Below are 22,429 nucleotides of genomic sequence, written 5' to 3' on the forward strand. Positions count from 1 at the left end.
AATTGTTCCCTTTCTCAATGATACTTTCATTCCATTTGTATGGGACAAAATTTAAATCTTATGGATAAGAAACAAAAAAAAAGGAAAAAGAAGTGTGTGAAAAAGGTCATGCATCTACATGAAGTGAAGCTTTAGAGTTCATGCAAAACGCTTTAGCAACTACATTTCAATATTTTAACTAGTAAGTTCTCTTCAAAACATTCTATAATTAATTTATAGACTGGGGATTATTATTAACATAAAATACATCTAGCTATTTTCAATTTAACATGGCAATAATATCCAAAGATAAGAATAGAATCCATGGCTTTTTGAGTAATTTTCCTCTTATGCAAGTAATCCTTTCCTTTCTCTACAATATTTTTCATTCCATAGTTCATTATTAGATAAAGCTCCAATTATGAGGGACAAAATGGAATACTTCTAGACCTAAAATAATGGAAAAGTTCTTTGAACGGGCCAATAAATTAAAAGATTTCTATAAAAGATAATTTGTTAGAGAAGGAAATTAAAGCAAAAAAGATGTGTGTGAAGAAATCTCATGCATATACAATGAAGTTGAAGCATTAGGGTTCATGCAAAAATTTTATGCTCATCGGCTATAAATATATCTTCAAGAAAACAAAAATAAACAAAAGATAGAATAACAACAACAAAAAAAAAAAGAGAAGATGGGGAAAAATTTATGGGCATTAATATATGTAACAATGATGATATTAATAATAGTTGAAGTGGAATCAAGTCTTCATAGAGTAGGCGGAGGAAGATACACTTGGAACTCCGACGTTAACTTCTCCGATTGGGCCAACCACCAACGTTTCTACTCCGGCGACTGGCTTTGTTAGTAAAATTTCTTCTCTCTTTTTATTTCTCCCATTTTCTTCTTTGTTAATCCTTTTTCTGACTAAAACATGTTTCTAAAATGGGCAGATTTCGGGTTTAATCGCACGCGTCACAACATCCTTCAAGTAAACAAGAGTAGCTACGAGCAATGCGTCGACAACGATTACATATTCAACATAACAAGAGGAGGACGAGATGTTTTTCAACTCCTAGAACCAAAGCCTTACTACTTCATTTGTGGTAGAGGTTATTGTCACAAAGGTATGAAGTTTGCCATCAACGTCCTTCCTCAACCATCACCATCAGCTCCAACCAATCTCGCCTCAACCACCACTCATCTCATACCATCAAATGCTATCACCGCAGCCATTCTCATTTTCACCTTTAAAGCTTTACTACTTTGACTATGCTTATGTCATTTGTTTGTTGAGTTGGGTTCAATGTATGAACTATAAAAAAGTTTGGGACACTTTTCCAAACTTCAAAAGTTTTCACTTCAGTAAGTCGCAGATCTATACTTTTGACCAAGCTACGTCGTTTGTTTTGGTTTCATTTATACACTACACAATAGGCTTTTGCTTTAACTAGGTTATGTCGTTTGTTTTCAATGCAAGAACTAATTAGACAAAAGAGGACACTTCCTGAACTTAGATATTCACTACAATAAGTCTTTAACCAAACAACCGAATAGTTAAAAGGGGCAAAAGCATATTCAAACCCCAACAGGCAAACAAGGCTGGCGATAATAGTCACAAAAAACATACCAAGCCTTAGTGTTTGATGCCTTAAACGCTTAAAAGCCGAGAGAGATCCTAAGGTAAAAGTCAGAAAGCCGATTTAACTACTACTACTTACTGAGCCAAGTAGGACTGCTCATTTAACAGAAGAACATGGAGTTGGCGACGTTGTCTTTGAGTTTTGGGAGCTGTGCAACAGAGATTGGTCCTGGAGCTGTGATTCCACCATGGCTTGATGATGTCTCAGACTGATCTTCAAACTTCATGAACGTCCCAAGCTGAGCAGCTGCCAAGTGAGCATAGCAGATCGGCGCAACTGCACAAGAATTAAAATGTCAGTTATTAAAAGAACATTGGGAGACTTTAAAAGCAATGGAGTAGAGAAACAAGTTATGGTAATTACCAACTGAAATGGCAGTGGTGCTTCTTTGGTACCTGAAATTTTGCCAAAGAAAGATATCAGATTTTTTCTGTGATCATCAGAATCAAAGTTGCACAAAACAAGTAATGAAGGTTGAGTGAGACTACATACACATAGGAGAGCGAGTGGACAAGTTCCTGAAGTTCATCAGGTGAAAAACCAATCTCATCATACAGGACATGGTAGTGCGTTGGACGGGTAGTTCCCTATTCAGAACATAAAGAGTGTTAAAACGATTCAGAACAGCAAATAATAGGAATCAAGTAATGAAGTTTTGAGATATATGAAACTTACAATCATTCCAGCGTGAGCACAGAGGTAGAAATCATTGTTCTTTGGGTGACATATTTTGTTGTCAATGATTGTCCCTGCGAAATAACCAAAACCACCATGAGATCGAGATCAGGTATGTGTCAAAAAAGGTTATAATAAAGATTTATCAATCACCTGGGGGAACATTATCAGGAGACGATGTCTGGAAGAACTTTGTATGATGATTCTTTTGAGCCACCAACAAGAGGAATTTTGGATTCCAATTTGCATCAAGGAGCTTGCAAGCCTGAGGAAAGAGAAATGCAATTAAGTACTAACAGAAGAAGAAAATTACGCTGAGAAACCTTTTTTTGTGACTATTTCAACTACCTCGATGATCTGATCGAGTTCGATATTCAGAACCTGATTGAATTGAGATTCACTCACACCATCCCTAGAAGCATTAAAATATCGAAACAACCGATATGAGAAAATAAAGAAGGGGAAAAATGAAGAGACAAAAGCTCTGATGTAACAAAGTAAATACCTGAAAATTATGATATGTTCTGGCTTTCTCTTATTCGAGCTGGTGTAGAAATCAACCAGCAACTCCCTGCAATCAACAAACAAAGTTACATAAATACTTCAAAACCAGACTTCATGCAAAGAATAAACAAAAACCACATTAAGAGTTAGTATAAGTGCACACTTGATGATGCCATCGTCTTCAGTTCCATTTTTCTTGAAAAGGGACTCAATCATCTCAGCCTTAGAAGGCTGTGTCCGAACAGATGCTCTATATTTGGAGATTAGTGGCCACTCCCTCGAACTCACCACCTAAGTAAATCATAACAATAGAGACAACTAAAGATCAGTCTTGAAGAATTAGCCAAATCAAAAGGCTGATATAAAAGCAAACAATATATAAAAAACAGTAGAGAGTAAACATATTACAGCAGCAATGGACGGGACATCAGACTGTCCAGGAGATCCATGTGAAACATCCATCCCAAGGATAATGGTTGGAACCTTGGAAATCACAGTGAAGGCAGGTGTACGCTCTACACTTAACATTGAGTTCAGGCCTCCAAGCTGTAGTTATATGTTATCAGAGATTGCACACAAGAAGCAGCAAATAAACCATTTACAAAAGAGAAAAAAAGGACAGAGATCACCTTAGCATTAATCTTCAAAAGTAAGTTTGTAAGATACTGATCATTAGGTTGCCGCGTCGGGGCCATGCATTGAGTAACAATGCCGAATTCAGTTAAGTTTTTCTTCTTCCAGGGCCCTGATGAGGAAGTCAAAGTTTTTATCCAAGGAAACTTTTGTTATATAGACCAAAGAAGATGTTAAAAGACTGGATTAAAGATATCTAACCGTAGAGATCGCAGTTCTTTTTCTCTGGGAGCACACATAGTATGAATTGTGGGACACCAGGGAGTTTAGACTGGATGTCCTTAAACATGTTCTCAACACGATTCATAGGAGGAGCGCGGCGGAATTGATTACCCTCCTCAAACACTTGAAAGGGAGGAGCAATTTCCTGGGACAAAATACAGAAAGAATCAGTTAGCATCTAAACTGTTGATCATCACAAACAAGTTTTCAAGAATACGAAAAACAAAAGAAGAGAATTCTGCTTACAATTCCTTTTGATCCCCCAATTTTGATCAGATCATCAACAACTTGGCGTACATTACAGCGAGCGGAGAAATTGACAACAACCCATCGTTCAATTTTGGTGGGCTCAACAAATTGCTGTACAACAAAGGGAATCAGACTATCTGAACAGGTAAAATACAAAGAAAGGCAGAGAGAAACAGCACCTTGTTGTTGAAATTCCAGCGACCATTTCTGGGAAAGGTTTCAGATCCACATCCCATTTTCAGCTGTCAGTCAAAGAAAACAAGAGAATATTAACTGTATGCAAAAGCTGAAAACAATTCATCATGTCAAAAGTAAGCGATTGTACCATACCTTGGGAGCTGGTAGAACACGACCCTCCACCTGAGTAAAGTTGGAGCTGATCGAAATGCCACAGGAACGCAGGAGTGGTTCAGCATCATAGTTGCTAACTTTAAGAGCCTGAAAGCATGAAACCAAAGATAAATAAATTCCAGTTCACTGACAAAACACAACAGTCATGAAGAAGTCAGGATACTTTACTTTGGACAGAACAGTCATCCTCTCTTGGGGTTTCTGTCTGGATTTCTCAACAAGGGCAGATCTTTGGAATGTGTTAAGTGCTTTTGTGTACCTCTGAAGTGGAATCAAGGCGCAGAGCTGCAAAGATTCCACCACATTACATACATTAGCATGATTTTTGAAAACAAATTAATACCATGAGAACGTTGATGAGTAAAAGAGGTAAACCTCAAGAGGAATGTAAGTGGGTCGCTTTGGCTTCCCAACATTGATGCACGGAAGATCCGCAGAATATTGCAAATCAATATGCCTTATTTCGCGGAAGTAGTCAGCAACTGTCACTTCAGTAGTATCGAACTCTCCATTTTCATTTGGGTTCCTTTTCTTCAATTCAAACCTAGACAATGTAAAAAGCAAACTTCAGAGAACCATTTATCTTTGAAAGAGATCACAATGTCAGAAAACTAAAACAGAAACAGATGCATCTCACTACGAAGTCAAATTAGTGAATATCTTACGTTTGTTCCCTGCAAGGCTTGTCACTCAATCCGGTGATCCTGAATTCTTGGTTTGAGGGGCTGACCTTAACCCTTAGGTTCTTAAGGGTTCTTTTAGCCTGTTGAAAACAACATGTTAAAATGTGTCAAGCCAAGCAAAAAGGTAAGGAACATGTTTAGACCATGAAAAAGCCACATATCATAATAAGTAATTTACCTTAGACCAGTCAATCGAATAAGGATCCCTCGCATTTTGGTTAGCAATTAGGAAATCAACCACTGGACCAGGCTTGATGATCATGGTGGTTGTAACATCTGGCATAAGAACAAGACATAAACTATTAGACACTAAATCATTGCTACAAAAGACAGAATCAAACACCAACGTCAAGTACAAGTGAAATGTACCCATATTAAGTGACATGCCACCCTGCGTTGTTCTGAAACTGGAGTGAAATCCCCTACAGCCTAAGATGTTACCACCAACTTGTTCACAGTTACTTGGATCATTGTGGAAAAAAGACTGTCGAACAAGCAAGCAACCTCTGCAGTTTTTACCAAAGATATTAGAAAGACAAAAATATATGAGATAAAAATAGAATCTATACACTTGGCACTTACTGTCTAGCAGCATGTTGCCTCAATATGATATCAAGAACCCGTATTGCCTCCTGGGAGTTCTCTGATTCCTGTCCCCGCATTGCATTAGCAAGAGCTTGTAGAGGAATTTTGGCCGCATAGCTGATCTCAACTCTAAAGTTTTTGGACCGGTTAGGCCTACGCAGTCTTTTCCTATCACCATCACTTGGACTTTCATTCCCATTGGGGCTACCGTTTCCATTAGTCCTGCTCATAAAATCCTCAATAAGAACCAAAACTAAAGCACACAACCAATGTGATGGTTATAGTCAGATGATGTTTTACCTTGCAGCAGATACTTCCTCAAGCACCACAGAAAAATCCATCTTGTTATCAGGCAAAGCTCCATATGTAAACAGCGTCTTCTCACCATCATAAGCAAACTCTTTACCATCTAGATCAGAATGGTAAGTCTCATGCACCTTGTCAAGGATTTTTCTTCCAACACCCTTTGCTTCAACAGGACGACCATCATCATAGAATAGCGCAACCTGTACAAACCCACAATTAATCCCATTAGTTTGACATGATTCAGAACCAAATAACAGAATAAGCAAACACAGCAGTAACAAAAAACATACACACTGCTTCCATTAGTTTGACATCATAACACAACAAGGTAACTAAAAATGCACATAAAGTTTCAAAAACTTACACTGTAGTGGAAGAAATGGCCCTGAAGATTAGCCACATCGACTTTGAAATGATTAGTCAACAATGGAATCTTTTGTCCCCTTGTTCCAAAGCCTTTTCTAGCCATAGGAACTCGCAAGTTCTTCTTCTCAGCAAGTTCAGTTTTAACACGAACTGGTTCCACATTTGGGGGTATAACTGGTGGAGGAGGTGGCAATGCATCAGTAACCACCCCACTCCCGTTTGCTCCATTTGCTGATTCAAGATCAGCACCGTTACCATTTGTTGAATCCATCTCCTGCACATAGAAACCACACAAAATAAAAAGTTTAGGTTTCAACATTTATAAGCAAAATACATAATCTTGTTCAAAACCAAGCAAAAATTTCAACTTTAAGCAAACATTAAAGCAAAAATGGCTACATTTGTGAAACTTTGCAACTTTCCTTCATAAAACCCCAAAGAGAAGTAAAATCTTTGACTAAAACTAAAAAAAGCCCCAATTTTTTTGTCGGATAAAGACGCATGCAAGTGTAAACAAACATGTACAACACGAAAAACGTCAGCTTTCATCATACATACTAATAAAATAGCGTCAGCCATGTGAAATTTCATAGCTTTATTCATAAGAAAAACCCCAGAAAGGTGACATCTTTGAAGCATAACCTCAACAAAAATCTCACCTTTAGAACAAAAACCCACAAAATCAAAGAGATAAGCAAGAAAAATCCAAACTTTTTAACACATTAACTCTAAAATCTACAAAAGAACACTGCATGCGAAGTATTCAACCTTTGAGAGTAAAAATAAAACCAAACTTTTTTTAGTGGGTTCGCAAACAAATCTCCGAAAAGTTGGGTTTTTGATTTAGAAAACACAGAAACCACACAAAAAGGCACAAACCCAGAGATTAAAGAAGCCACATTTCTAAGAAATACTCAAAACCTATGACCTTAACATAAACCCTACAGTAGAATCAAACAAAAAAAACACTCACAAAACCCTAAAATCATCACCTTTGAGTTTATCGATGAAACAAAAACGAAACCCTAGCCGAAACAAGAGAGGATTTTTTTTCTTTCCTTTTTTTTCAATTTCTCTCTTTTGCTTTTTTACTCTAAAAATTTTGCTCCGAGCTGAGAGGAAAAAATGGTTCAGTGATAGTAGCATAAATCGAGGATTCTTCGCTTACAGTTATGTTCCTCTACGACGCGGTTCCATCATAAGTTAACATGCTCCTACAATCTTGGCCGTTCATTTCGTTTGACTTTTTATTGACTTTGCTTTGTGTCCCGCTAGATTATTTTGAATTTTATATTTCAATTGGGTAGTGGTAGACAAACCTTCTGTGCTCTAATATTGAATGTGCGCATTAATTGACATGTACATGCTACATAAATATGGTTTTAACAACTGTGTTACAATAATTAAAAATTATTCTTAAGCACTAATATAAAATTAAAACAGTTTTATGTCTCCTAAACTATGTAACTTATTGTTAATTAGTTTGTGCTTCAATGATCTCGTTTATGGTTGATCCTCACTGGAATCCATTTTAAATATTGACTGAAACGGTTCCTATTTAAATATTGAGACTCCCTAAGCTGCAATTAAAAAAAATCTAAATTGGTGAAATGGAGAAAACTATAATTTGAGATGATTCTTAATTTGTGATTAAGGATATAAGAGGAGAATATGGGAGTTGTTTCTTTTTTTAAGATCATTCATTCATTGTATATAAATTATATGATATTCTTAAGGAAAAACGGTCTATTTCTCCCCGAGAACTATCGTATCTGGCCAGATAAAGCCCGATCTTTGACCTCTGTCTATATACCCATGAAACGGAAGTTAAATGTTTATTTCCACACCAATTGAAAGTTCGAGAGCTTAATGTCCATGAATCCTAAGTTCGAGATTTAAAACACCATAGTGCTGGGTTTAATTGGTTTATTGTATACCAAACCGATGCTTTAACCGATTAAACCTAATTAGAACCAATCTAAACCCAAATTACAACCTGTTCTTGGTTGAAAACAATCTCAAAATTTTCCGGAGTCGGCTTGTAACCGTAAACTCGTCGGAGCTAGATTCTTCTGCGGTGGTTATGAAGCAACCAACGGGAAAATGAATGAAACGACTGAGTTTCGTTCTCCGCGTGACTCCGATGGACATGGGACTCACACAGCTTCAATCTCCGCCGGCCATTACGTTTTTCTGGCGTCAACTCTTGGCTATGCTCGCGGCGTCGCTGCTGGGATGGCTCCGAAAGCTAGACTCGCCGCTTACAAAGTCTGTTGGAACTCCGGTTGTTACGACTCCGATATCTTAGCTGCTTTTGACACCACCGTAGCCGACGGTGTCGATGTCATCTCTCTCTCCGTTGGAGGCGTCGTGGTTCCTTATTACCTCGATGCCATCGCCATTGGAGCTTTTGGAGCTATTGACAGAGGGATATTCGTCTCTGCTTCCGCCGGAAACGGAGGTCCTGCTTGTTTACGGTGGTAGTTTACTCGGCGGCGATGGTTACTCTTCGTCTCTGTGTCTTGAAGGCTCGTTGGATCCGAATTTGGTTAAGGGAAAAATTGTTCTTTGTGACAGAGGAATCAATTCTAGAGCAACCAAAGGTGAAATCGTATGGAAAAATGGAGGCTTGGGGATGATTATAGCGAATGGTGTGTTCGACGGCGAAGGTTTAGTCGATTTTTGGGTTTGATGTGTTTTTTGGGTAATGGGTCATAAACAGGTTGTAATTTGGGTTTAGATTGGTTCTAATTAGGTTTAATCGGTTAAAGCATCGGTTTGGTATACAATAAACCAATAAAACCAGCGCTTTGGGGTTTTAAATCTCGAACTTAGGATTCATGGACATTAAGCTCTCGAACTTTCAATTGGTGTGAAAATAAACATTTAACTTCCGTTTCATGGGTATATAGACAGAGGTCAAAGATCGGGCTTTATCTGGCCAAATACGATAGTTCTCGGGGGGAAATAGACCGTTTTTCCTATTCTTAAGTTACATAGTGTTGACAAATAGTTAAACGTTTGACATTTGGAACTTACATAGCTAGCCAACTGGAGGAGGATATTACAATTATTCTCTAAAGTTTAACCATATTATATTACACACGTTTGCAAGTTAGCTATATGGTTAAAGATAGATGCACTTGGAACCAAAATTAACATGATACTACTCTATTTAAAGAGACATCACATAAGATCAGGAGGTGCTTTAGTTATGTATAGTACATTGTATACACTTGAGATATGATATAATATTTTTAGTTAATTAGTTAGTGTTGACATATAGTTTGAAGTGTTTGACATTTGGAACCTAGATAGCTATTAGCTAGCTAACCGGAGGACAAAGGAAAAAAAAATTAGCTAGTTGTTGGTGCATGAAAAAGGATATCTACAATTACCTTCTAGCTAGCTAGGTGGCTAAAGACAGATGCACTTGAAACCAAAACTAACATGATACTCGACTTGAAGAGACTACATGTTTACATTTTGAAGCATAAAAGATCAAGCACACTGATGATTTTTTTTCAGTATCATTAGACCAAAAACAGTTTTATAATGCACCAAACCATATAATTGGGCCTGATCCGTATCAGTGGACTGCTACCTGTGATATTCAGTTTCGTGTGACGTGGCAGTAGGGCATTGAACCGTGAATGTATTTTTTTTGGTGAAAACAGAGAAAAAAAAATCATTTGCACTTCTCTTCTCTCCTCTTCACGGTGAATAGCCCGATTCTTCACAGACTTCACCTCTCCATTTTTTCTGTGTAGATCTAGGTTTAAGGTTTGGGTAGATGAAAGTCTTGGTTTGTGATTATTCTTCTGCTGCTCTCGTCTTCTTCTACCTACTCCTTCCTCAGGCTCCTGTGTAGCTAAATAATAAATAAACAATCTTTGACATTTTTCCCCTTTCTACCGTCTTCTTCAATGGCATTGATCCAACATGCTTTGGTTTCTGGGACCTCTGCGGTTCGATTGAGCTTATCATCCTCCGTATCACCACCGTCGTCTTCTCCTCCGCCGTCAAGGGTTTCTCTCCAATTTCAGTTGGAGAAGAAGAGTTGTTGCCGGAGAATGATATGCAGAAGTATGGTTCAAGACGCCGTTCAAGTAATTCCTTCGGTTTACGCCAGAGAAAATAGAGCGTCTCTCTGCTAAGGAATCACTTATTCTCGCTGTAAATTCTCCTCTTTTTATTTAGGTCTTCGAATTTCTTAAAAATTGAAACTTCCATTTTTAGGAATTGGTTAGAATTAGGTTGAATTTAGCATCTAGTTTTGGAAATCATTAGATTGCTTGGATGGATTCACAGTTTGAACTTTATTAGTGAATTTTTGATTGCTCTCTGTTGGAGTTCTGAAACCAGTTTAGATTAAAGTTCAATGATTCTGGAGGATTCGAGGCTCTAGTTATAGGGAAGATCATTAATGTGCAAAAAGATTAATGTGAATAAGAGGATAACCACTCTTGAGCGCCTTAATCCAACTCCTAGACCAACCACGTAATTTGCTCTGTTTTAGGTGAAAAGGTAAACTCCAAAACTGCTTTCAACTTTAATTTGTGTGTGTGTAAAACTGAACACTTATTTTGAATATAGATTATGAAACTGAATTGAAACTGAATTGAATTGAATAGAGATTAGGAAGTGCATACTTGAATTGAATTGAATTGAATACAATTTATGAAAATGAACACGAGTGAAACAGAATTGAAACTGAACACTTGAATTTAGTAGAGATTAGGTAGATATGGTTGAGAATGCAGTTGTCTTTAAATGGAACAATGAATACATATGAAGTAGATAGGAAATTGAATGGCATCTTTGTAACTTGTTGTTCTGTTTAATGTTCAATGCAAACTGTGAGAATAGTTTCTGCAATATTCTTTATGTCGTTGGGTTTTTGTTAAGTATTTGTTTAGATATACTTAAAGTAAAATTAAATGGTGATGAGACATTAGCCAGCTAGACTGAAGTTATGTTGATGGCTAGTGTCTCAGTGACTTCAATTACTAAACCAAACACATAAACCAAACACATTAATACCTGTATTCAATAGAAATTATGTTGATTTTTGTTGAGTCTTTGCCTTTATAGTGACTCTATGAGAACTTAACAAACCACTTAAACTGAACTAAAACACAAAATGGCTTCCACCTTTAACTTTTCCTCTTCTCAGTCCTTTACCAATATGTTGTTTAGTCAAGAAGAAAATCCAACCCCTCTCAGTCCTTCACAGCCTCCTTGTTCTGAATCCCAAACACCCACAACCTTAGCTAGAGAACCTAGGGCTTGAATGGATGAGTGGAGAAATGACATATCATCTGCTGAGTGGGACGAACCACAAAATGACTTTCATTCAGCATTTGTTTTGTTATTAGCAGTTTTTCCTTTAAAAATAAACTAAAAAAATAAATCTATATTTTGAACTCCAAGTGGTTCAAAACTAAGAACAAAATACTTGAACCACTTTGCACAGTAATAACGCAGGATAATTGGAGTATTCCATGTGCAATACGTCTTCTTCTTTTTTAGTTCTTTTTTTTTTACTTTTTAAATAATAAATGTCAATATATTAATTACAAATAATCTCTAACATAAATATGAGACTAATTTGACCCAAATGTTACTTTATATATCGGGTACTGATTTTTATTTTTACTTGCATTATATTATCTATTTTTGTGAGTTATAATAATATGTATAGTATTTTGTAAAATATTTTATTTAAATTTAAAATTAATTTATAGATATTTTAGAGTATTTATAAAAATTTTAAATACATGTTCAGAATATGTTAAACCAGTAAATTTTAAATTTATTTTAATATAACTGTTTTTAGTATGTATAGTTTATTTAAAATTAACATTTTTTATAATGTAAATATTTCACCCGCACGTCTGATCCACTTTCACCATTCAACATATATTTAAAGCGTTCGAACCACTTGATCCGCATTAGTTCTGCTTGATCCGCTCCTCTCGGTACGCTTTCTCCATTCGGAGCCCTAGAGTAAGATGGAGTGTTCCTGAAGAGAATGCACTTGCAAGTGTCTGGCTCAACACATCCAAAGACTCACTTGTGGGGAATAAGCAAAGATCAGCAGCCTTTTGGGATAGGGTTGTAGCATATTATGTTGTATGTCCTGCTGTCTCTAAGCTCACCATTAGAGAGGCAAATACTTGTAAGCAGAAATGGCAAAAAATGAATGAGCTTGTCATGAAATTTGCTAGCTGCTATGAGTATGCCTCTTGGACTCCTCGCAGTGGAAAGACTGAAGATGATATTCTAGTGCTGGCCTACAAGCTTTATCACCAGGATCAAAAAACCAAATTCAGTCTTGAGCATGTGTGGAGAATCTTCAAGACTGATCAGAAATGGTGCAATTGGTGTGAGACAAAAATCAAACCAATCAGGAAAAAAGCTAAACTTTCCGAGGTAGAAGAAGAGAGCGTTCAAAGGCCTATAGGGGTCAAGGCAGCGAAGACTTTAGCCAAGTCCAAAGGTAAGGGAAAGAGCCAAGTTTCTGTGGCTGGTTCCGTGGCTGAATTTCATGGTTTGTAGAAAGTGAAGGAGAAAGATTTTGCTGTCAAAGAGAGACTCTCTAAGCAGAAGCTCTTTGACAGCATTCTTGGAAGGTCTGATGGTTTGAGTGACATGGAAATTAGCCTTAAGAACACTCTTATCAAAGAGTATCTGTTCGGAAGTAATGAGTTTGTGTTTGAGAATGAGTATTCTTTGTGTTTGAGAATGAGTATTCTGGTCTGTAGGTATGTATTGTACAATTTTGGAAATTCTGTTTATGATTCAAAAGGTCGACATTTTGAATTAAGTAGCAGAGAGTTTAAGGTTTGATTTAGTCACTAGAACAATCTTCTATGGAGTTCACAAGAACCATAGAGTAGAGATTGTTTGATTACTCAGAAGTGGTTTTCTTATGAACTAGCTGGTTCTTTATTGACAATGGTTTGTTCTGAGTGGTTTTATCTCAGGTATCCAGGTTAAAGAGGTTAAAAGTATCAATGAAGAGTTTTGCAAAGCACAAGTTTGTGTGTTGCAGGTTTTAACCTTGGAGTTTGTGTGTTGCAGGTTTGTGTGTTACTACAAAAGAACGCAACTTTGTTTCGAAATTTCGATCCTTGGAGTTTCAAGATTGTTTTTTTTTTTTTTTTTGGTTTCATCCTTTGGGTCCATAGCGTTGACAGGTCCTGCTTCGTTTGGCTGTAGATTACAAATCTAATTGCTTTAGGGTTTTGTCTTTTTGCCGATTTTGGGGATGGTTGATCTTTCAATTGAATCCTCAATCTGATTGCTGACATTAGAATGTTCATTCCAGTTTTGTCTTAATTCCCATCTAGTTGGTGAAAGGGTTTAGATTTTGCTTGAAATTTATGCTTCAGATGCGTTGAAGTTGTACTGTTTATAATTCTGTGTTGTACTTGGATTCAAAGTTGTTGCCTTTACATGTCATATATCTGTTTTGGCTATTTCATGCCTCACCATTGAATCCTTCGTTTCAGGCCAATCAACCATTTACGAGAGCTATCTTTCAGGCCTGAGTTCACTTAAAGGGTCCCTGCTTGGTTTGCTTATGAGACTGACTATTGTTTGTGGAGTTGAATAATATCTGCAAATGTCAAGTCTTCTTAATGTACTGCAACATATCCTTTATATCAATGTGTTGCAGTATTACTAATCTAGCTTCTAGGATTTATTCATGTCTATCATTCCTCTGACTAGTGGTAGTTCCAGTCCTCAAATTTATCAGACTGTTCAGGGAGAACGTTTATTTTTAGAAAATAATGCAAAAATGACCCCTTTCTTTGGCTCTCCCTCTCAATTTTCATTTTTGATTCTCATTTGCAGATATATCACTGTAGCTCTCTTGGATACTCAGGACTCTCTAGTAGGGGAGGTATAACTGTTGGAAACTGTAGATGGGTCTGGCACAGCGGTGGAGTCAGGTTGTCGTTTCCAAGAGTTGAGTCTTCATCCATGAGTATAAACATTGCAATGGGTTGTACGTTTCAGCATGGGAGAGCAAAAAGCTTAAGTCAGGAAAACGTAGTGGAGTTATCTGATGAAAACGATGATCTATGTCCTGTGGAGTGTGTCACTGAGTTCAAGACCGATGATGAATTGCTTAGAGTCCTTGAAAAGTCGAAAGAAACTAATTCTCTGGTCGTGGTTGATTTTTATCGCACTGCTTGTGGGAGTTGTACATACATAGAGCAGGGCTTCTCAAAAGTGTGCAAGCAATCTGGTGACCAAGAAGCTCCTGTTATCTTCCTTAAGCATAATGTGAGTATTTGATTTCTCATCTTCGATTCAAACAAGCGAGAAGTAGTGAAAAAGTCCATTAATAGCTCAAATGCTATTTGCAGGTGGTAGATGAATATGATGAACAATCTGAAGTCGCAGAAAGGCTCCGTATCAAGTAATCCCTCTTTAGAATTTTGGTCGCTAACAACACTAAAAAAAACGAATCGTGAGTTTGATATACTACAATCTTGCAGATTAATAAGTCCGAGATAGAGCATGGTTAAAAGTGTTCTGAGGGGCTGCTCACATGAAGTCTTTCAAGCTTGAATCAAGGTGGAGAATGTTGAAGTATGATCCAACCTTGAGACTCATTTAGCATGTTGGAGAGAGCTAAGTCAGAACGTTTTGAAAGAAGATTAAGAAGAAGCTACTGGTGGAAAGAGAGGGTCTCAAGTCATAGAATAAAGAGTCACGTGAGTGGAGGTGAGAAGAAACGACACGATGCCGTTTTAGCTCTATAAGAGAGACTCAAAGCTTCTTCTTCACATACAGTACCAGACGAGAAGATTCAAGATTCTTATTCTCAATTTTCTGGGTTTCTTGGTGAGAGTTAGAGAGAGAGAGAAGTGAGAGAGAGTAATTCTCAGGTCCTTCTTGTTCTTTATCTTCTTATTCTTCGTCTTCTTAGATAGAGAGAGTTAGTGTGAGGGATCTCCATTGAAGAGCACCATTGTAACCTCTTGAAACATTGGATAGTGGATTCGGCTTGTGAGGAGCAATACCTCACCGAGACGTACCTCAAAGTTGCGGTTTGCAACAGAGGGAACTCGTAAATCTCTTGTGTCCTTAGTTTATGTTTTATCACGTAATCGCAATAATCGAAGAAAGCAAATCAGTGTGAAATTGAGTCTGATTTCCAACAGTGATGTTGGTTATTCAAAATCTGGGTTTTGGTTATTCATAATTGTTGTTATTAACTTGATTAAACAAGAACAGAGGTATTGTTTATGAACAAAGGTTTGTTCTTTCATTGAATCTGTCGGCTTTATGATGAAAAGTGTTGTTTATGAAGATTTTTTCAAATTCGATTTGGGTTTTCTCAGTTTGTTGTGATTTTTTGATTGATTGTGGTCTTGAGAGTTTCTTAATTTTGATATCATAATTAAGAATTTTCTTTTGAATGATTTGAAGGTTTCTCTTGAGGATTGTACCTTGAACAATGAAGAAGCTTTCACTTTCTAGGAATGCTCTCTGCTCAAAGTGTAACGGTTAGTACATTCGTTCACTCGACGTCATTCTTTTAATACGTTTTTCGGTGTAGCTTTGAATTAGCTGAAGCTTGAACTTTATTTTGATGGCCTAAACTGGTGGTTCTATGAGCAACATGCCACACTTTGAACCTTATACATGATTCTTCAGTTTTTAAATTTGACAATTAAGTCGTAGATTTGGATTTTGCTCTATAATGGTATTGGTTGGTTTGTTCTGTTTTCATCTATCTAATGATACTTACATTGTGGACTGCTGGATTCAGCCAAAGCTACTTACTTGATTTGAATCTAGAATGAAATTAGGATTAGCTTCTGATTGTAAACTATGTTTGTTAGTGGTATTGCAGTGTTCTCTCTCTTTTGATCTAATCTTTAGCTCGTTCTTGAATTCTATAATGGTTTTAGGATTGAAAAAGTTGTGTGTATGGAGATAATTGCCTCTAAAATGTCTTATTCTCTAAATTGCCGCTTATTATTTTTACAGAAGTTTAGAAATTGCCGCTGTTTTTTTAGAAAATTTGTTTAGCGAATATATCCCATTAATTTCGGTTGGTTTTACCACAACTATTAATACCCATAACCTCTTATGTTAACCCTAATTTTTATTTAGCGATCCCCACTCCACAGGTTCTTTACTACTCTTCACGTCTCACCACCGTAACTCTTCTTTTCTACAGGTAATTTTATTACTTTTTTGATCATAAAACTGGCTTTGTTGATGAATTTTCTTGTTAATTTCGAACTTTGTAACTGAGTTTCTTTATCTATTTCATGAACTCATGTAGACATGGGGACTTGGGATGACTATATGGCTTATAGACGAAGGATGGACCAAAACCTATTGGGATCGAGTTCTCAACAGATGAGTGACTCCCCTACAGATGCTGGAGAACCGTCTAGAGTACCTGAGACGCCTACAAATGGACAAAGCTCAACGGATCCAGCAGATTTATTGACTCTGGACCAATTGCTTCGATCTGCAGGCCGTGCAAGCCTAAAAAAACTTGATCCGAGAAGAATGAATGGTGATGGATGGTAAATTCCACTTAAACTTCTGTTTTAATTCTGTAACTTTATTCTCTGAGTTTTTGTTCTCTTAGTAAGATTAGAGAAAAAATGTGGTCCGTGAATGACTTGAATGTGTTGTCATGATAGATTAGTTTATGTTGAATTAGAAGTCAACGAAACCTAACATGGCTTTTTTTTTTCTTAATCTAAGATAGTAGATTCATTACAGCCGAGTTTGATTATTCTATGTGCAAACACTATGTCTAAGCCACTTAATTAGTTACAAAGTTTACACTATGTCTAAGCCACATAAACAGAGCTATTAGAACAAGCGTATCATTGATTTATATTTATGATCATTAGCGTTGATTTCCTGTTTATATAACTACTCTTATATTTATTAACATACAAGGTTTGAATACACCAAGGGGATTACTAAGGCTGTGAAAAAAATTGTGGAGAGCGATTTCAAAGAAGTGGCTCCTAATTGGTCAACACTCTCAAGCGATACCAAGTTACGTTGGTTCAAAGCATTTGCGGTATGTTTTTTCAATATTTGTTTTGTCAAAGTCTTTATAATTAGTGTTACTATTTAGACATTGTTATCTATTTGATTTTCATTCTTTTTATTTGATCTTGTAGCAAAAGTATAATTGGTGTTATGAGATAACAACACTTGTTCAACATGAGTTTGAGACTTTGTGTGCATCTCGTTTGCTGGGATATGTCCATGAATGGAGAAAGGCATGGAAGCAAGACAAGGGGAAGCCCCAATGGATGTTAAACTCTGTTTGGATTGGTCTTATTGCTTTCTGGGAAAACGAGAAAAGCATCAAGAGAAGCAAAACCAACTCCAAAAATAAGAAGAGCGATCGTGGTGGCTTAGGGATAGCTAAGCACACATGTGGGTCAATGCCATATGTCCGGAGAAGAGAAGAGATGGTAATTTGTTTTATTTTTTGCATTCGATATAGTTTCTATCAAATTCAGTCCAAGTTTTCTATAATGACATATTTGTGTGTTTCAAAACTGTTTAGCGTGATAAGGTGACAGGAGAGCTCCCAGATATGGTTACTTTTATGGAAGCAACCCATAAGAGAAAGTCTGATGGTGTATTTGTGTGCAAAAAAGCTGAGTTGATCGCCAAAAAATGTCGAAACATGGAGCACCAAATTCTTAGTCAAAGAGACAATGATGATGGTGACACTTTGGACACTAACCATCTTACACAAGAAGAAATTGATGCCATTTACCAAGGGGTAAAATGCTGAAACTTCTATTATTTTTTTAATTATACTTCATGTGTTTTTTTTTTAACCATACTTTATGTTTTTAATACTTTTTTCTTATGTGAATTGTAACATGCAATTTTGAAATTCCAGGAAGTTCAAGTGAAGAAAGGCAAGAAATTTGGCTATGGTTCAATTCCGGAAGCTGATCCTAGTGTTGATGCATCTCCAAATTATGAAGAAATGTATCTTGAGACTCAAGAAAAGCTCCAGAAATCGGACCAAGTGATTGAGGGAATGCTGCTGAAGTTTAAAGATGTTGATTTTTGGATTACTATGATGCAGAACAAGTTTCCAAATGAAGTTCCACTTTCCATGATAACAACAATGAACACCAATGGTGGTCTTTGAATTCAATTAGTAATTTGGTTTCATTAAGACTTTAAGCATTTAGGATTGTTTTTCAATATTATGTTTGGATGTTTAAGTGTTTTGAGATTTTAAAATGTTTACTTATTATGATTTTTAATTTTATTATTTATTTTTATTTCTATTTATTTCTTAATTTTATAATATTTTTTTATTAAAAATTACCTAAAAAATATATTCCAACAAAAAGTTGATAAATGGTTCATGAGACATTTTGTTGGAAACTTAGTAGAATATATCAACATATTTTCAACGATTAATTTCTGATAAAATTCCAACAATTAAATCATCAGAAGTTTTTCACAAATTTACAAGAAAAATAGCAATAAATTTTCAACAATTAAATTATCAATAAATTTCTATGAAGTTCCAACAAATAAGGCGTCGGAAATTTCTCACACGTTTCCAAGAAAACATTTCAACAAAGTTGCAACAAATATGTTATTAGTAGTTTCCCATAAACAAACTTTCAGAATTGTTGAATATTTGTGATAAATTATCAATGACATTCCAACAAAATATATGTTAGAACATTTCGTTAGAAACTTCACGGTAAATTCCAACAAATATCCAACAAAAATATTATCAGAACTATCCAACAAATTGGTCATAGAATAACTCGATGGAAACATTTCCAATAAATTCGTGACAAATGTAGATTTTCAACGATCATATTCTAACAAATATATGTTCTATTGAAAATTTATTGGAAACATATAATTCCTACAAATTAACAACATAGATGGCTGTTGGAATTTAGCTTTTTTCTTGTAGTGTGTTGGTTAAGTTTTTTGTTTACTTAATTATGTATATATGTATTATTATTTGATCCGATTGTCTTCTTTGCTTAATTATGTGCAGGAACTCCTCTGAAATCTAGTGGTGTCGGCAAAGAAGAAAAGGAAAGGAATCTGGTTCTCTGTTGCTTTAATGTAGGGTTGTATTGCTTTATTTTATTCGAATTTACTAAACCATTTTATGTGGTCACAATATTATTGGTACTTTATTTTTTGTGGTCACAATGTATTTGTGTACTTTATGACTTTGTTGTATTGTCACAATTTCTCTTATATATATATATATATATATATATATATATATATATATATAAGTTTTGTTTGTGTTCAATACAAAACATACTTCTCATATTTCTATTACAAAACTCTTCTCATATTTCTCAATCTCCTCTCAATACAAATTTGTCAATCTTCTTCCTAGTACTAAAATTTGTCAATTTCCTCTCATTACAAATTTATTTGTCAATTACCATTACCATTACCAAAACTTATAATTTCTCAATCTCGTCAATTACCGTTACCATTACCAAATCTCTTTTAATTGTTTTCTTCTCAAAATTTCTTGTACCTTTTATTCTTCTAAATTTCTCTAATTTCTTCTAACTTTCTTGGACGTTTTCTTCTTCTAAATTTTTTCTTGTAGGTTGCTTTTTATTTTTTTTAATTTCTTGTGTAAACAGAGTTTGAATTTTTTTATGAGTTTCTTTTAAGTTTCCTCTTCTGAATTTATGTTAACTATTTATAACTAAACTTATAATTTAAGTATTCAAAAAAATATCTTTGTTTAAGTTTTCCTTCTGAAAAAACAAATAATGGCATCTCATTCTAATGATGATGACACTTTTGATGATATTATGGAGGAAAGGTTTGAAAAATGTTTTAAAGATGGTTTAGATAATTACAGTAGACGTGTAGCGGAAAAAAAAGAGAAAAAAAGCTGCTAATATAGAAAGAGAAGGAAATGTTCTATTATGGAACGATTACTTTTCGGATGATCCCGTTTACCATAATTCCATGTTCTGACGACGATTTAGAATGAGCAATCCGTTGTTCGTTCGTATTGTTCAAAGTCTTTGTCAATTTTCATATTTCCAACAAAGGGGGGATGCTTCTGGAAAGCAAGGTCTATCTTCCCTACAGAAATGTAGAGCCGTAATTCGACGTCTGGAATATGGTCTTGCAAACGATGTGATGGACGAATACCTCTGCCTGGGGACAACCATTGTGAGCTAAGCCCTAGAGCATTTTGTAGATGACATAATAAATTTATTCCAAAATGAGTATTTGTGGAGGCCTAAACTTGAGGATCTCCAACGATTACTCCATTCTAGAAAGGAACGCGGATTTCCGGAGATGGTAGGAAGCATTAATTGTATGCATTGGGAGTGGAAGAATTGTTCTACGGCTTAGAAAGGCCAGTATTCACGCGGACATGGAAAACCCACTATCGTTTTAGAGGCCATGGCATCACAAGATCTATGGATTTGACATGCTTTTTTTGGGGCTCTGGGTACATGCAATGATATAAATGTTCTTGACCGCTCACCGGTGTTTGATGATATATTAGAAGGTCGAGCTCCACGAATCAGTTACGAAGTCAATGGACATTAATACAAAATAGCTTATTACCTCACATATGGTATATATCCGAAGTGGGCAACATTCATCCAATCAATTCTCCGATCACAAGGACCGAAAGCATCATTATTTGCTAGTTGTCAAGAAGCAGTGAGAAAAGATGTCGAGCGTGCTTTTGGAGTCTTGCAGGTTCAGTTTGCTATTGTTCGAAACCCAGCTCTATTTTGGGATAAAGAGCGAAAGGCAAGATAATGAGAGCATGTACCATATTGCACAATATGATTGTAGAAGATGAATGAGACCAAGAGACTCAGTTCGATTTATCTGATTTTGTACAAGACGAAGGGAGCGGGACTTCTTATGTGAACTACTCTTTTTCTACAAAGATATCTACATATGTGAACAATATGATGGCCAATCGAGCTCAAATTCGTCAAGAAAAAATGCATCGCAATTGAAAGAAGATTTGATTGAGCATATTTGGCAAAAATGGGGCCTAAGGTAATTGACTCGTGGCGACTAAATTATCTTTATTGTTGGGGTCGGATCCCACACATCTTCGGTAGGATCCACTTGGATCTGTCCACGTCATTATTACATAATAATCCTCTTGGAATTAAAAATATTTTATTATAAGAATCGAGCTTAACCAGTCGGGAGTTCGGTTCGGTCCAGTAGAAGAGCTCGATCCTTGCCAATATGGAGTTAGCTCTTATTCGACAGACAGTTCGCATAGAGAAAGGCCGAAGCGAGGAGAATATTGTTTGAGGCTCGCGGTAGCATCAAGACGCGGGAGTTCGGAGTCAGCAAGAAAGAGTTCGGAAGATCCACGCGAAGCCCAAGATAGTTCAAATTCAAGCCGTTTCGGTCAAATTGTAACGTACAAGATTAATGCGGATCAATGCGATTATGAGCAGTAAATGACCGCATTGATCATGTTTTCTCTATAAAAACAACTTCAAACGCATGTGTTTGGAGGAGGAATCTTTTGACTGATTACTTCTAAGCAATACAATATACTTTCTTTCTTTATTACTTTCGCAAGGCATTTTGTACTTCGTTCTTGTCAAATTTCTTTACTTCCTTTCTTGGTTATTTTCCCTTTCGAATTCTTATATTCATTTTTGCTGATTTTACAAGAGTTTTTCTCCACTGAAATACTTAAAGACAATCGAGTGTGAATCCTACATCCACATGTTGGCGCCGTTTGTGGGGAGCTACCACAAAACTCTTTGATCACAAAATCTTTCTTTCCCAAACCAAGAAACTATGGTTGAGCAGCCAGCATTGAGCGATGCAATCGCCTTGCTCTCTTCCGAGTTAACAATTATATGGAGGCGGAGGAAGAAAAACTTAGTCTCGCTAAGAAGCATCGGCCACCTAAATTAGTCGTCGCAAATCCAACACAAAAGTTCGAACTTAAAGATCAAAAAAGGTTCGGAGTTAATCCTGCTACTAATGCTGTAGGGAAACCCTCCCCAAGTAGAGGAAGACACAATCCTCCTAATACTTGGGTTAGAGATGAAAGTGCCTATTGCGATATTCACAGAGTAAACGGGCACTCCACCAAAGATTGTAGCGTACTCAAAAAGCACTTCACCGAACTGTGGACAGCTGAAGAGCTCGCTAATTTCAATATAGAGGAATTTGTTGAGTCTTATCAC

The 22,429-nt window shown here is 36.2% G+C and overlaps 5 protein-coding genes across 5 annotated transcripts; 4 read left to right on the top strand and 1 right to left on the bottom strand.

Moving 5' to 3' along the window:
- The first annotated feature begins 515 nt into the window (after window positions 1–515).
- On the top strand, window positions 516–1,346 carry LOC9315103 (lamin-like protein). Its single transcript, XM_021028303.1, has 2 exons — window positions 516–840; window positions 931–1,346. The coding sequence occupies exons 1-2, from the start codon at window positions 672–674 to the stop codon at window positions 1,245–1,247; spliced, it is 486 nt and encodes a 161-aa protein (XP_020883962.1). The 5' UTR covers window positions 516–671; the 3' UTR covers window positions 1,248–1,346.
- A 117-nt stretch (window positions 1,347–1,463) lies between these two features.
- On the bottom strand, window positions 1,464–7,343 carry LOC9315104 (protein argonaute 4). The gene is made up of 23 exons (XM_021028302.1): window positions 7,187–7,343; window positions 6,193–6,468; window positions 5,823–6,028; window positions 5,520–5,744; window positions 5,307–5,443; window positions 5,116–5,213; window positions 4,920–5,017; window positions 4,630–4,798; window positions 4,423–4,539; window positions 4,234–4,341; window positions 4,083–4,145; window positions 3,901–4,014; window positions 3,634–3,799; window positions 3,429–3,544; window positions 3,208–3,345; window positions 2,963–3,090; window positions 2,801–2,866; window positions 2,644–2,707; window positions 2,449–2,560; window positions 2,296–2,369; window positions 2,113–2,207; window positions 1,984–2,015; window positions 1,464–1,896 (listed from the first exon to the last, which is right to left on the bottom strand). Exons 2-23 carry the CDS (start codon window positions 6,463–6,465, stop codon window positions 1,721–1,723), a joined length of 2,775 nt encoding a protein of 924 aa, XP_020883961.1. The 5' UTR covers window positions 6,466–6,468; window positions 7,187–7,343; the 3' UTR covers window positions 1,464–1,720.
- A 6,284-nt stretch (window positions 7,344–13,627) lies between these two features.
- Window positions 13,628–14,632, top strand: LOC9315106 (thioredoxin-like 4, chloroplastic). The gene is made up of 3 exons (XM_021029003.1): window positions 13,628–13,842; window positions 14,058–14,492; window positions 14,576–14,632. The coding sequence occupies exons 1-3, from the start codon at window positions 13,825–13,827 to the stop codon at window positions 14,630–14,632; spliced, it is 510 nt and encodes a 169-aa protein (XP_020884662.1). The 5' UTR covers window positions 13,628–13,824.
- A 416-nt stretch (window positions 14,633–15,048) lies between these two features.
- LOC9315107 lies at window positions 15,049–17,466 on the top strand. The gene is made up of 6 exons (XM_002878994.2): window positions 15,049–15,470; window positions 15,645–15,721; window positions 16,510–16,759; window positions 17,145–17,271; window positions 17,375–17,390; window positions 17,429–17,466. The coding sequence occupies exons 2-6, from the start codon at window positions 15,673–15,675 to the stop codon at window positions 17,464–17,466; spliced, it is 480 nt and encodes a 159-aa protein (XP_002879040.2). The 5' UTR covers window positions 15,049–15,470; window positions 15,645–15,672.
- Window positions 17,467–17,480: 14 nt separating this feature from the next.
- On the top strand, window positions 17,481–18,477 carry LOC110229464. Its single transcript, XM_021029708.1, has 3 exons — window positions 17,481–17,674; window positions 17,770–17,991; window positions 18,115–18,477. The coding sequence occupies exons 1-3, from the start codon at window positions 17,510–17,512 to the stop codon at window positions 18,370–18,372; spliced, it is 645 nt and encodes a 214-aa protein (XP_020885367.1). The 5' UTR covers window positions 17,481–17,509; the 3' UTR covers window positions 18,373–18,477.
- Window positions 18,478–22,429: the final 3,952 nt, after the last annotated feature.

Source organism: Arabidopsis lyrata (assembly GCF_000004255.2).
Source record: "Arabidopsis lyrata subsp. lyrata unplaced genomic scaffold ARALYscaffold_4, whole genome shotgun sequence".
In the NCBI taxonomy this organism is placed as follows: Eukaryota; Viridiplantae; Streptophyta; class Magnoliopsida; order Brassicales; family Brassicaceae; genus Arabidopsis; species Arabidopsis lyrata.

Coding starts and splice junctions, on each gene's coding strand:
- LOC9315103 (XM_021028303.1), top strand. CDS start 672: ATGGGGAAAAATTTATGGGCATTAATATATGTAACAATGATGATATTA. Junction 841..930: donor CTACTCCGGCGACTGGCTTT/GTTAGTAAAATT, acceptor TAAAATGGGCAG/ATTTCGGGTTTAATCGCACG.
- LOC9315104 (XM_021028302.1), bottom strand. CDS start 6,465: ATGGATTCAACAAATGGTAACGGTGCTGATCTTGAATCAGCAAATGGA. Junction 4,146..4,233: donor GTGTTCTACCAGCTCCCAAG/GTATGGTACAAT, acceptor TTTGACTGACAG/CTGAAAATGGGATGTGGATC. Junction 2,208..2,295: donor GTGCTCACGCTGGAATGATT/GTAAGTTTCATA, acceptor TGTTCTGAATAG/GGAACTACCCGTCCAACGCA.
- LOC9315106 (XM_021029003.1), top strand. Junction 14,493..14,575: donor TTATCTTCCTTAAGCATAAT/GTGAGTATTTGA, acceptor TGCTATTTGCAG/GTGGTAGATGAATATGATGA.
- LOC9315107 (XM_002878994.2), top strand. CDS start 15,673: ATGAAGAAGCTTTCACTTTCTAGGAATGCTCTCTGCTCAAAGTGTAAC. Junction 15,722..16,509: donor TCTCTGCTCAAAGTGTAACG/GTTAGTACATTC, acceptor GAACTCATGTAG/ACATGGGGACTTGGGATGAC. Junction 16,760..17,144: donor AGAATGAATGGTGATGGATG/GTAAATTCCACT, acceptor TTAACATACAAG/GTTTGAATACACCAAGGGGA.
- LOC110229464 (XM_021029708.1), top strand. CDS start 17,510: ATGTTAAACTCTGTTTGGATTGGTCTTATTGCTTTCTGGGAAAACGAG. Junction 17,675..17,769: donor TCCGGAGAAGAGAAGAGATG/GTAATTTGTTTT, acceptor AAAACTGTTTAG/CGTGATAAGGTGACAGGAGA. Junction 17,992..18,114: donor TTGATGCCATTTACCAAGGG/GTAAAATGCTGA, acceptor TTGAAATTCCAG/GAAGTTCAAGTGAAGAAAGG.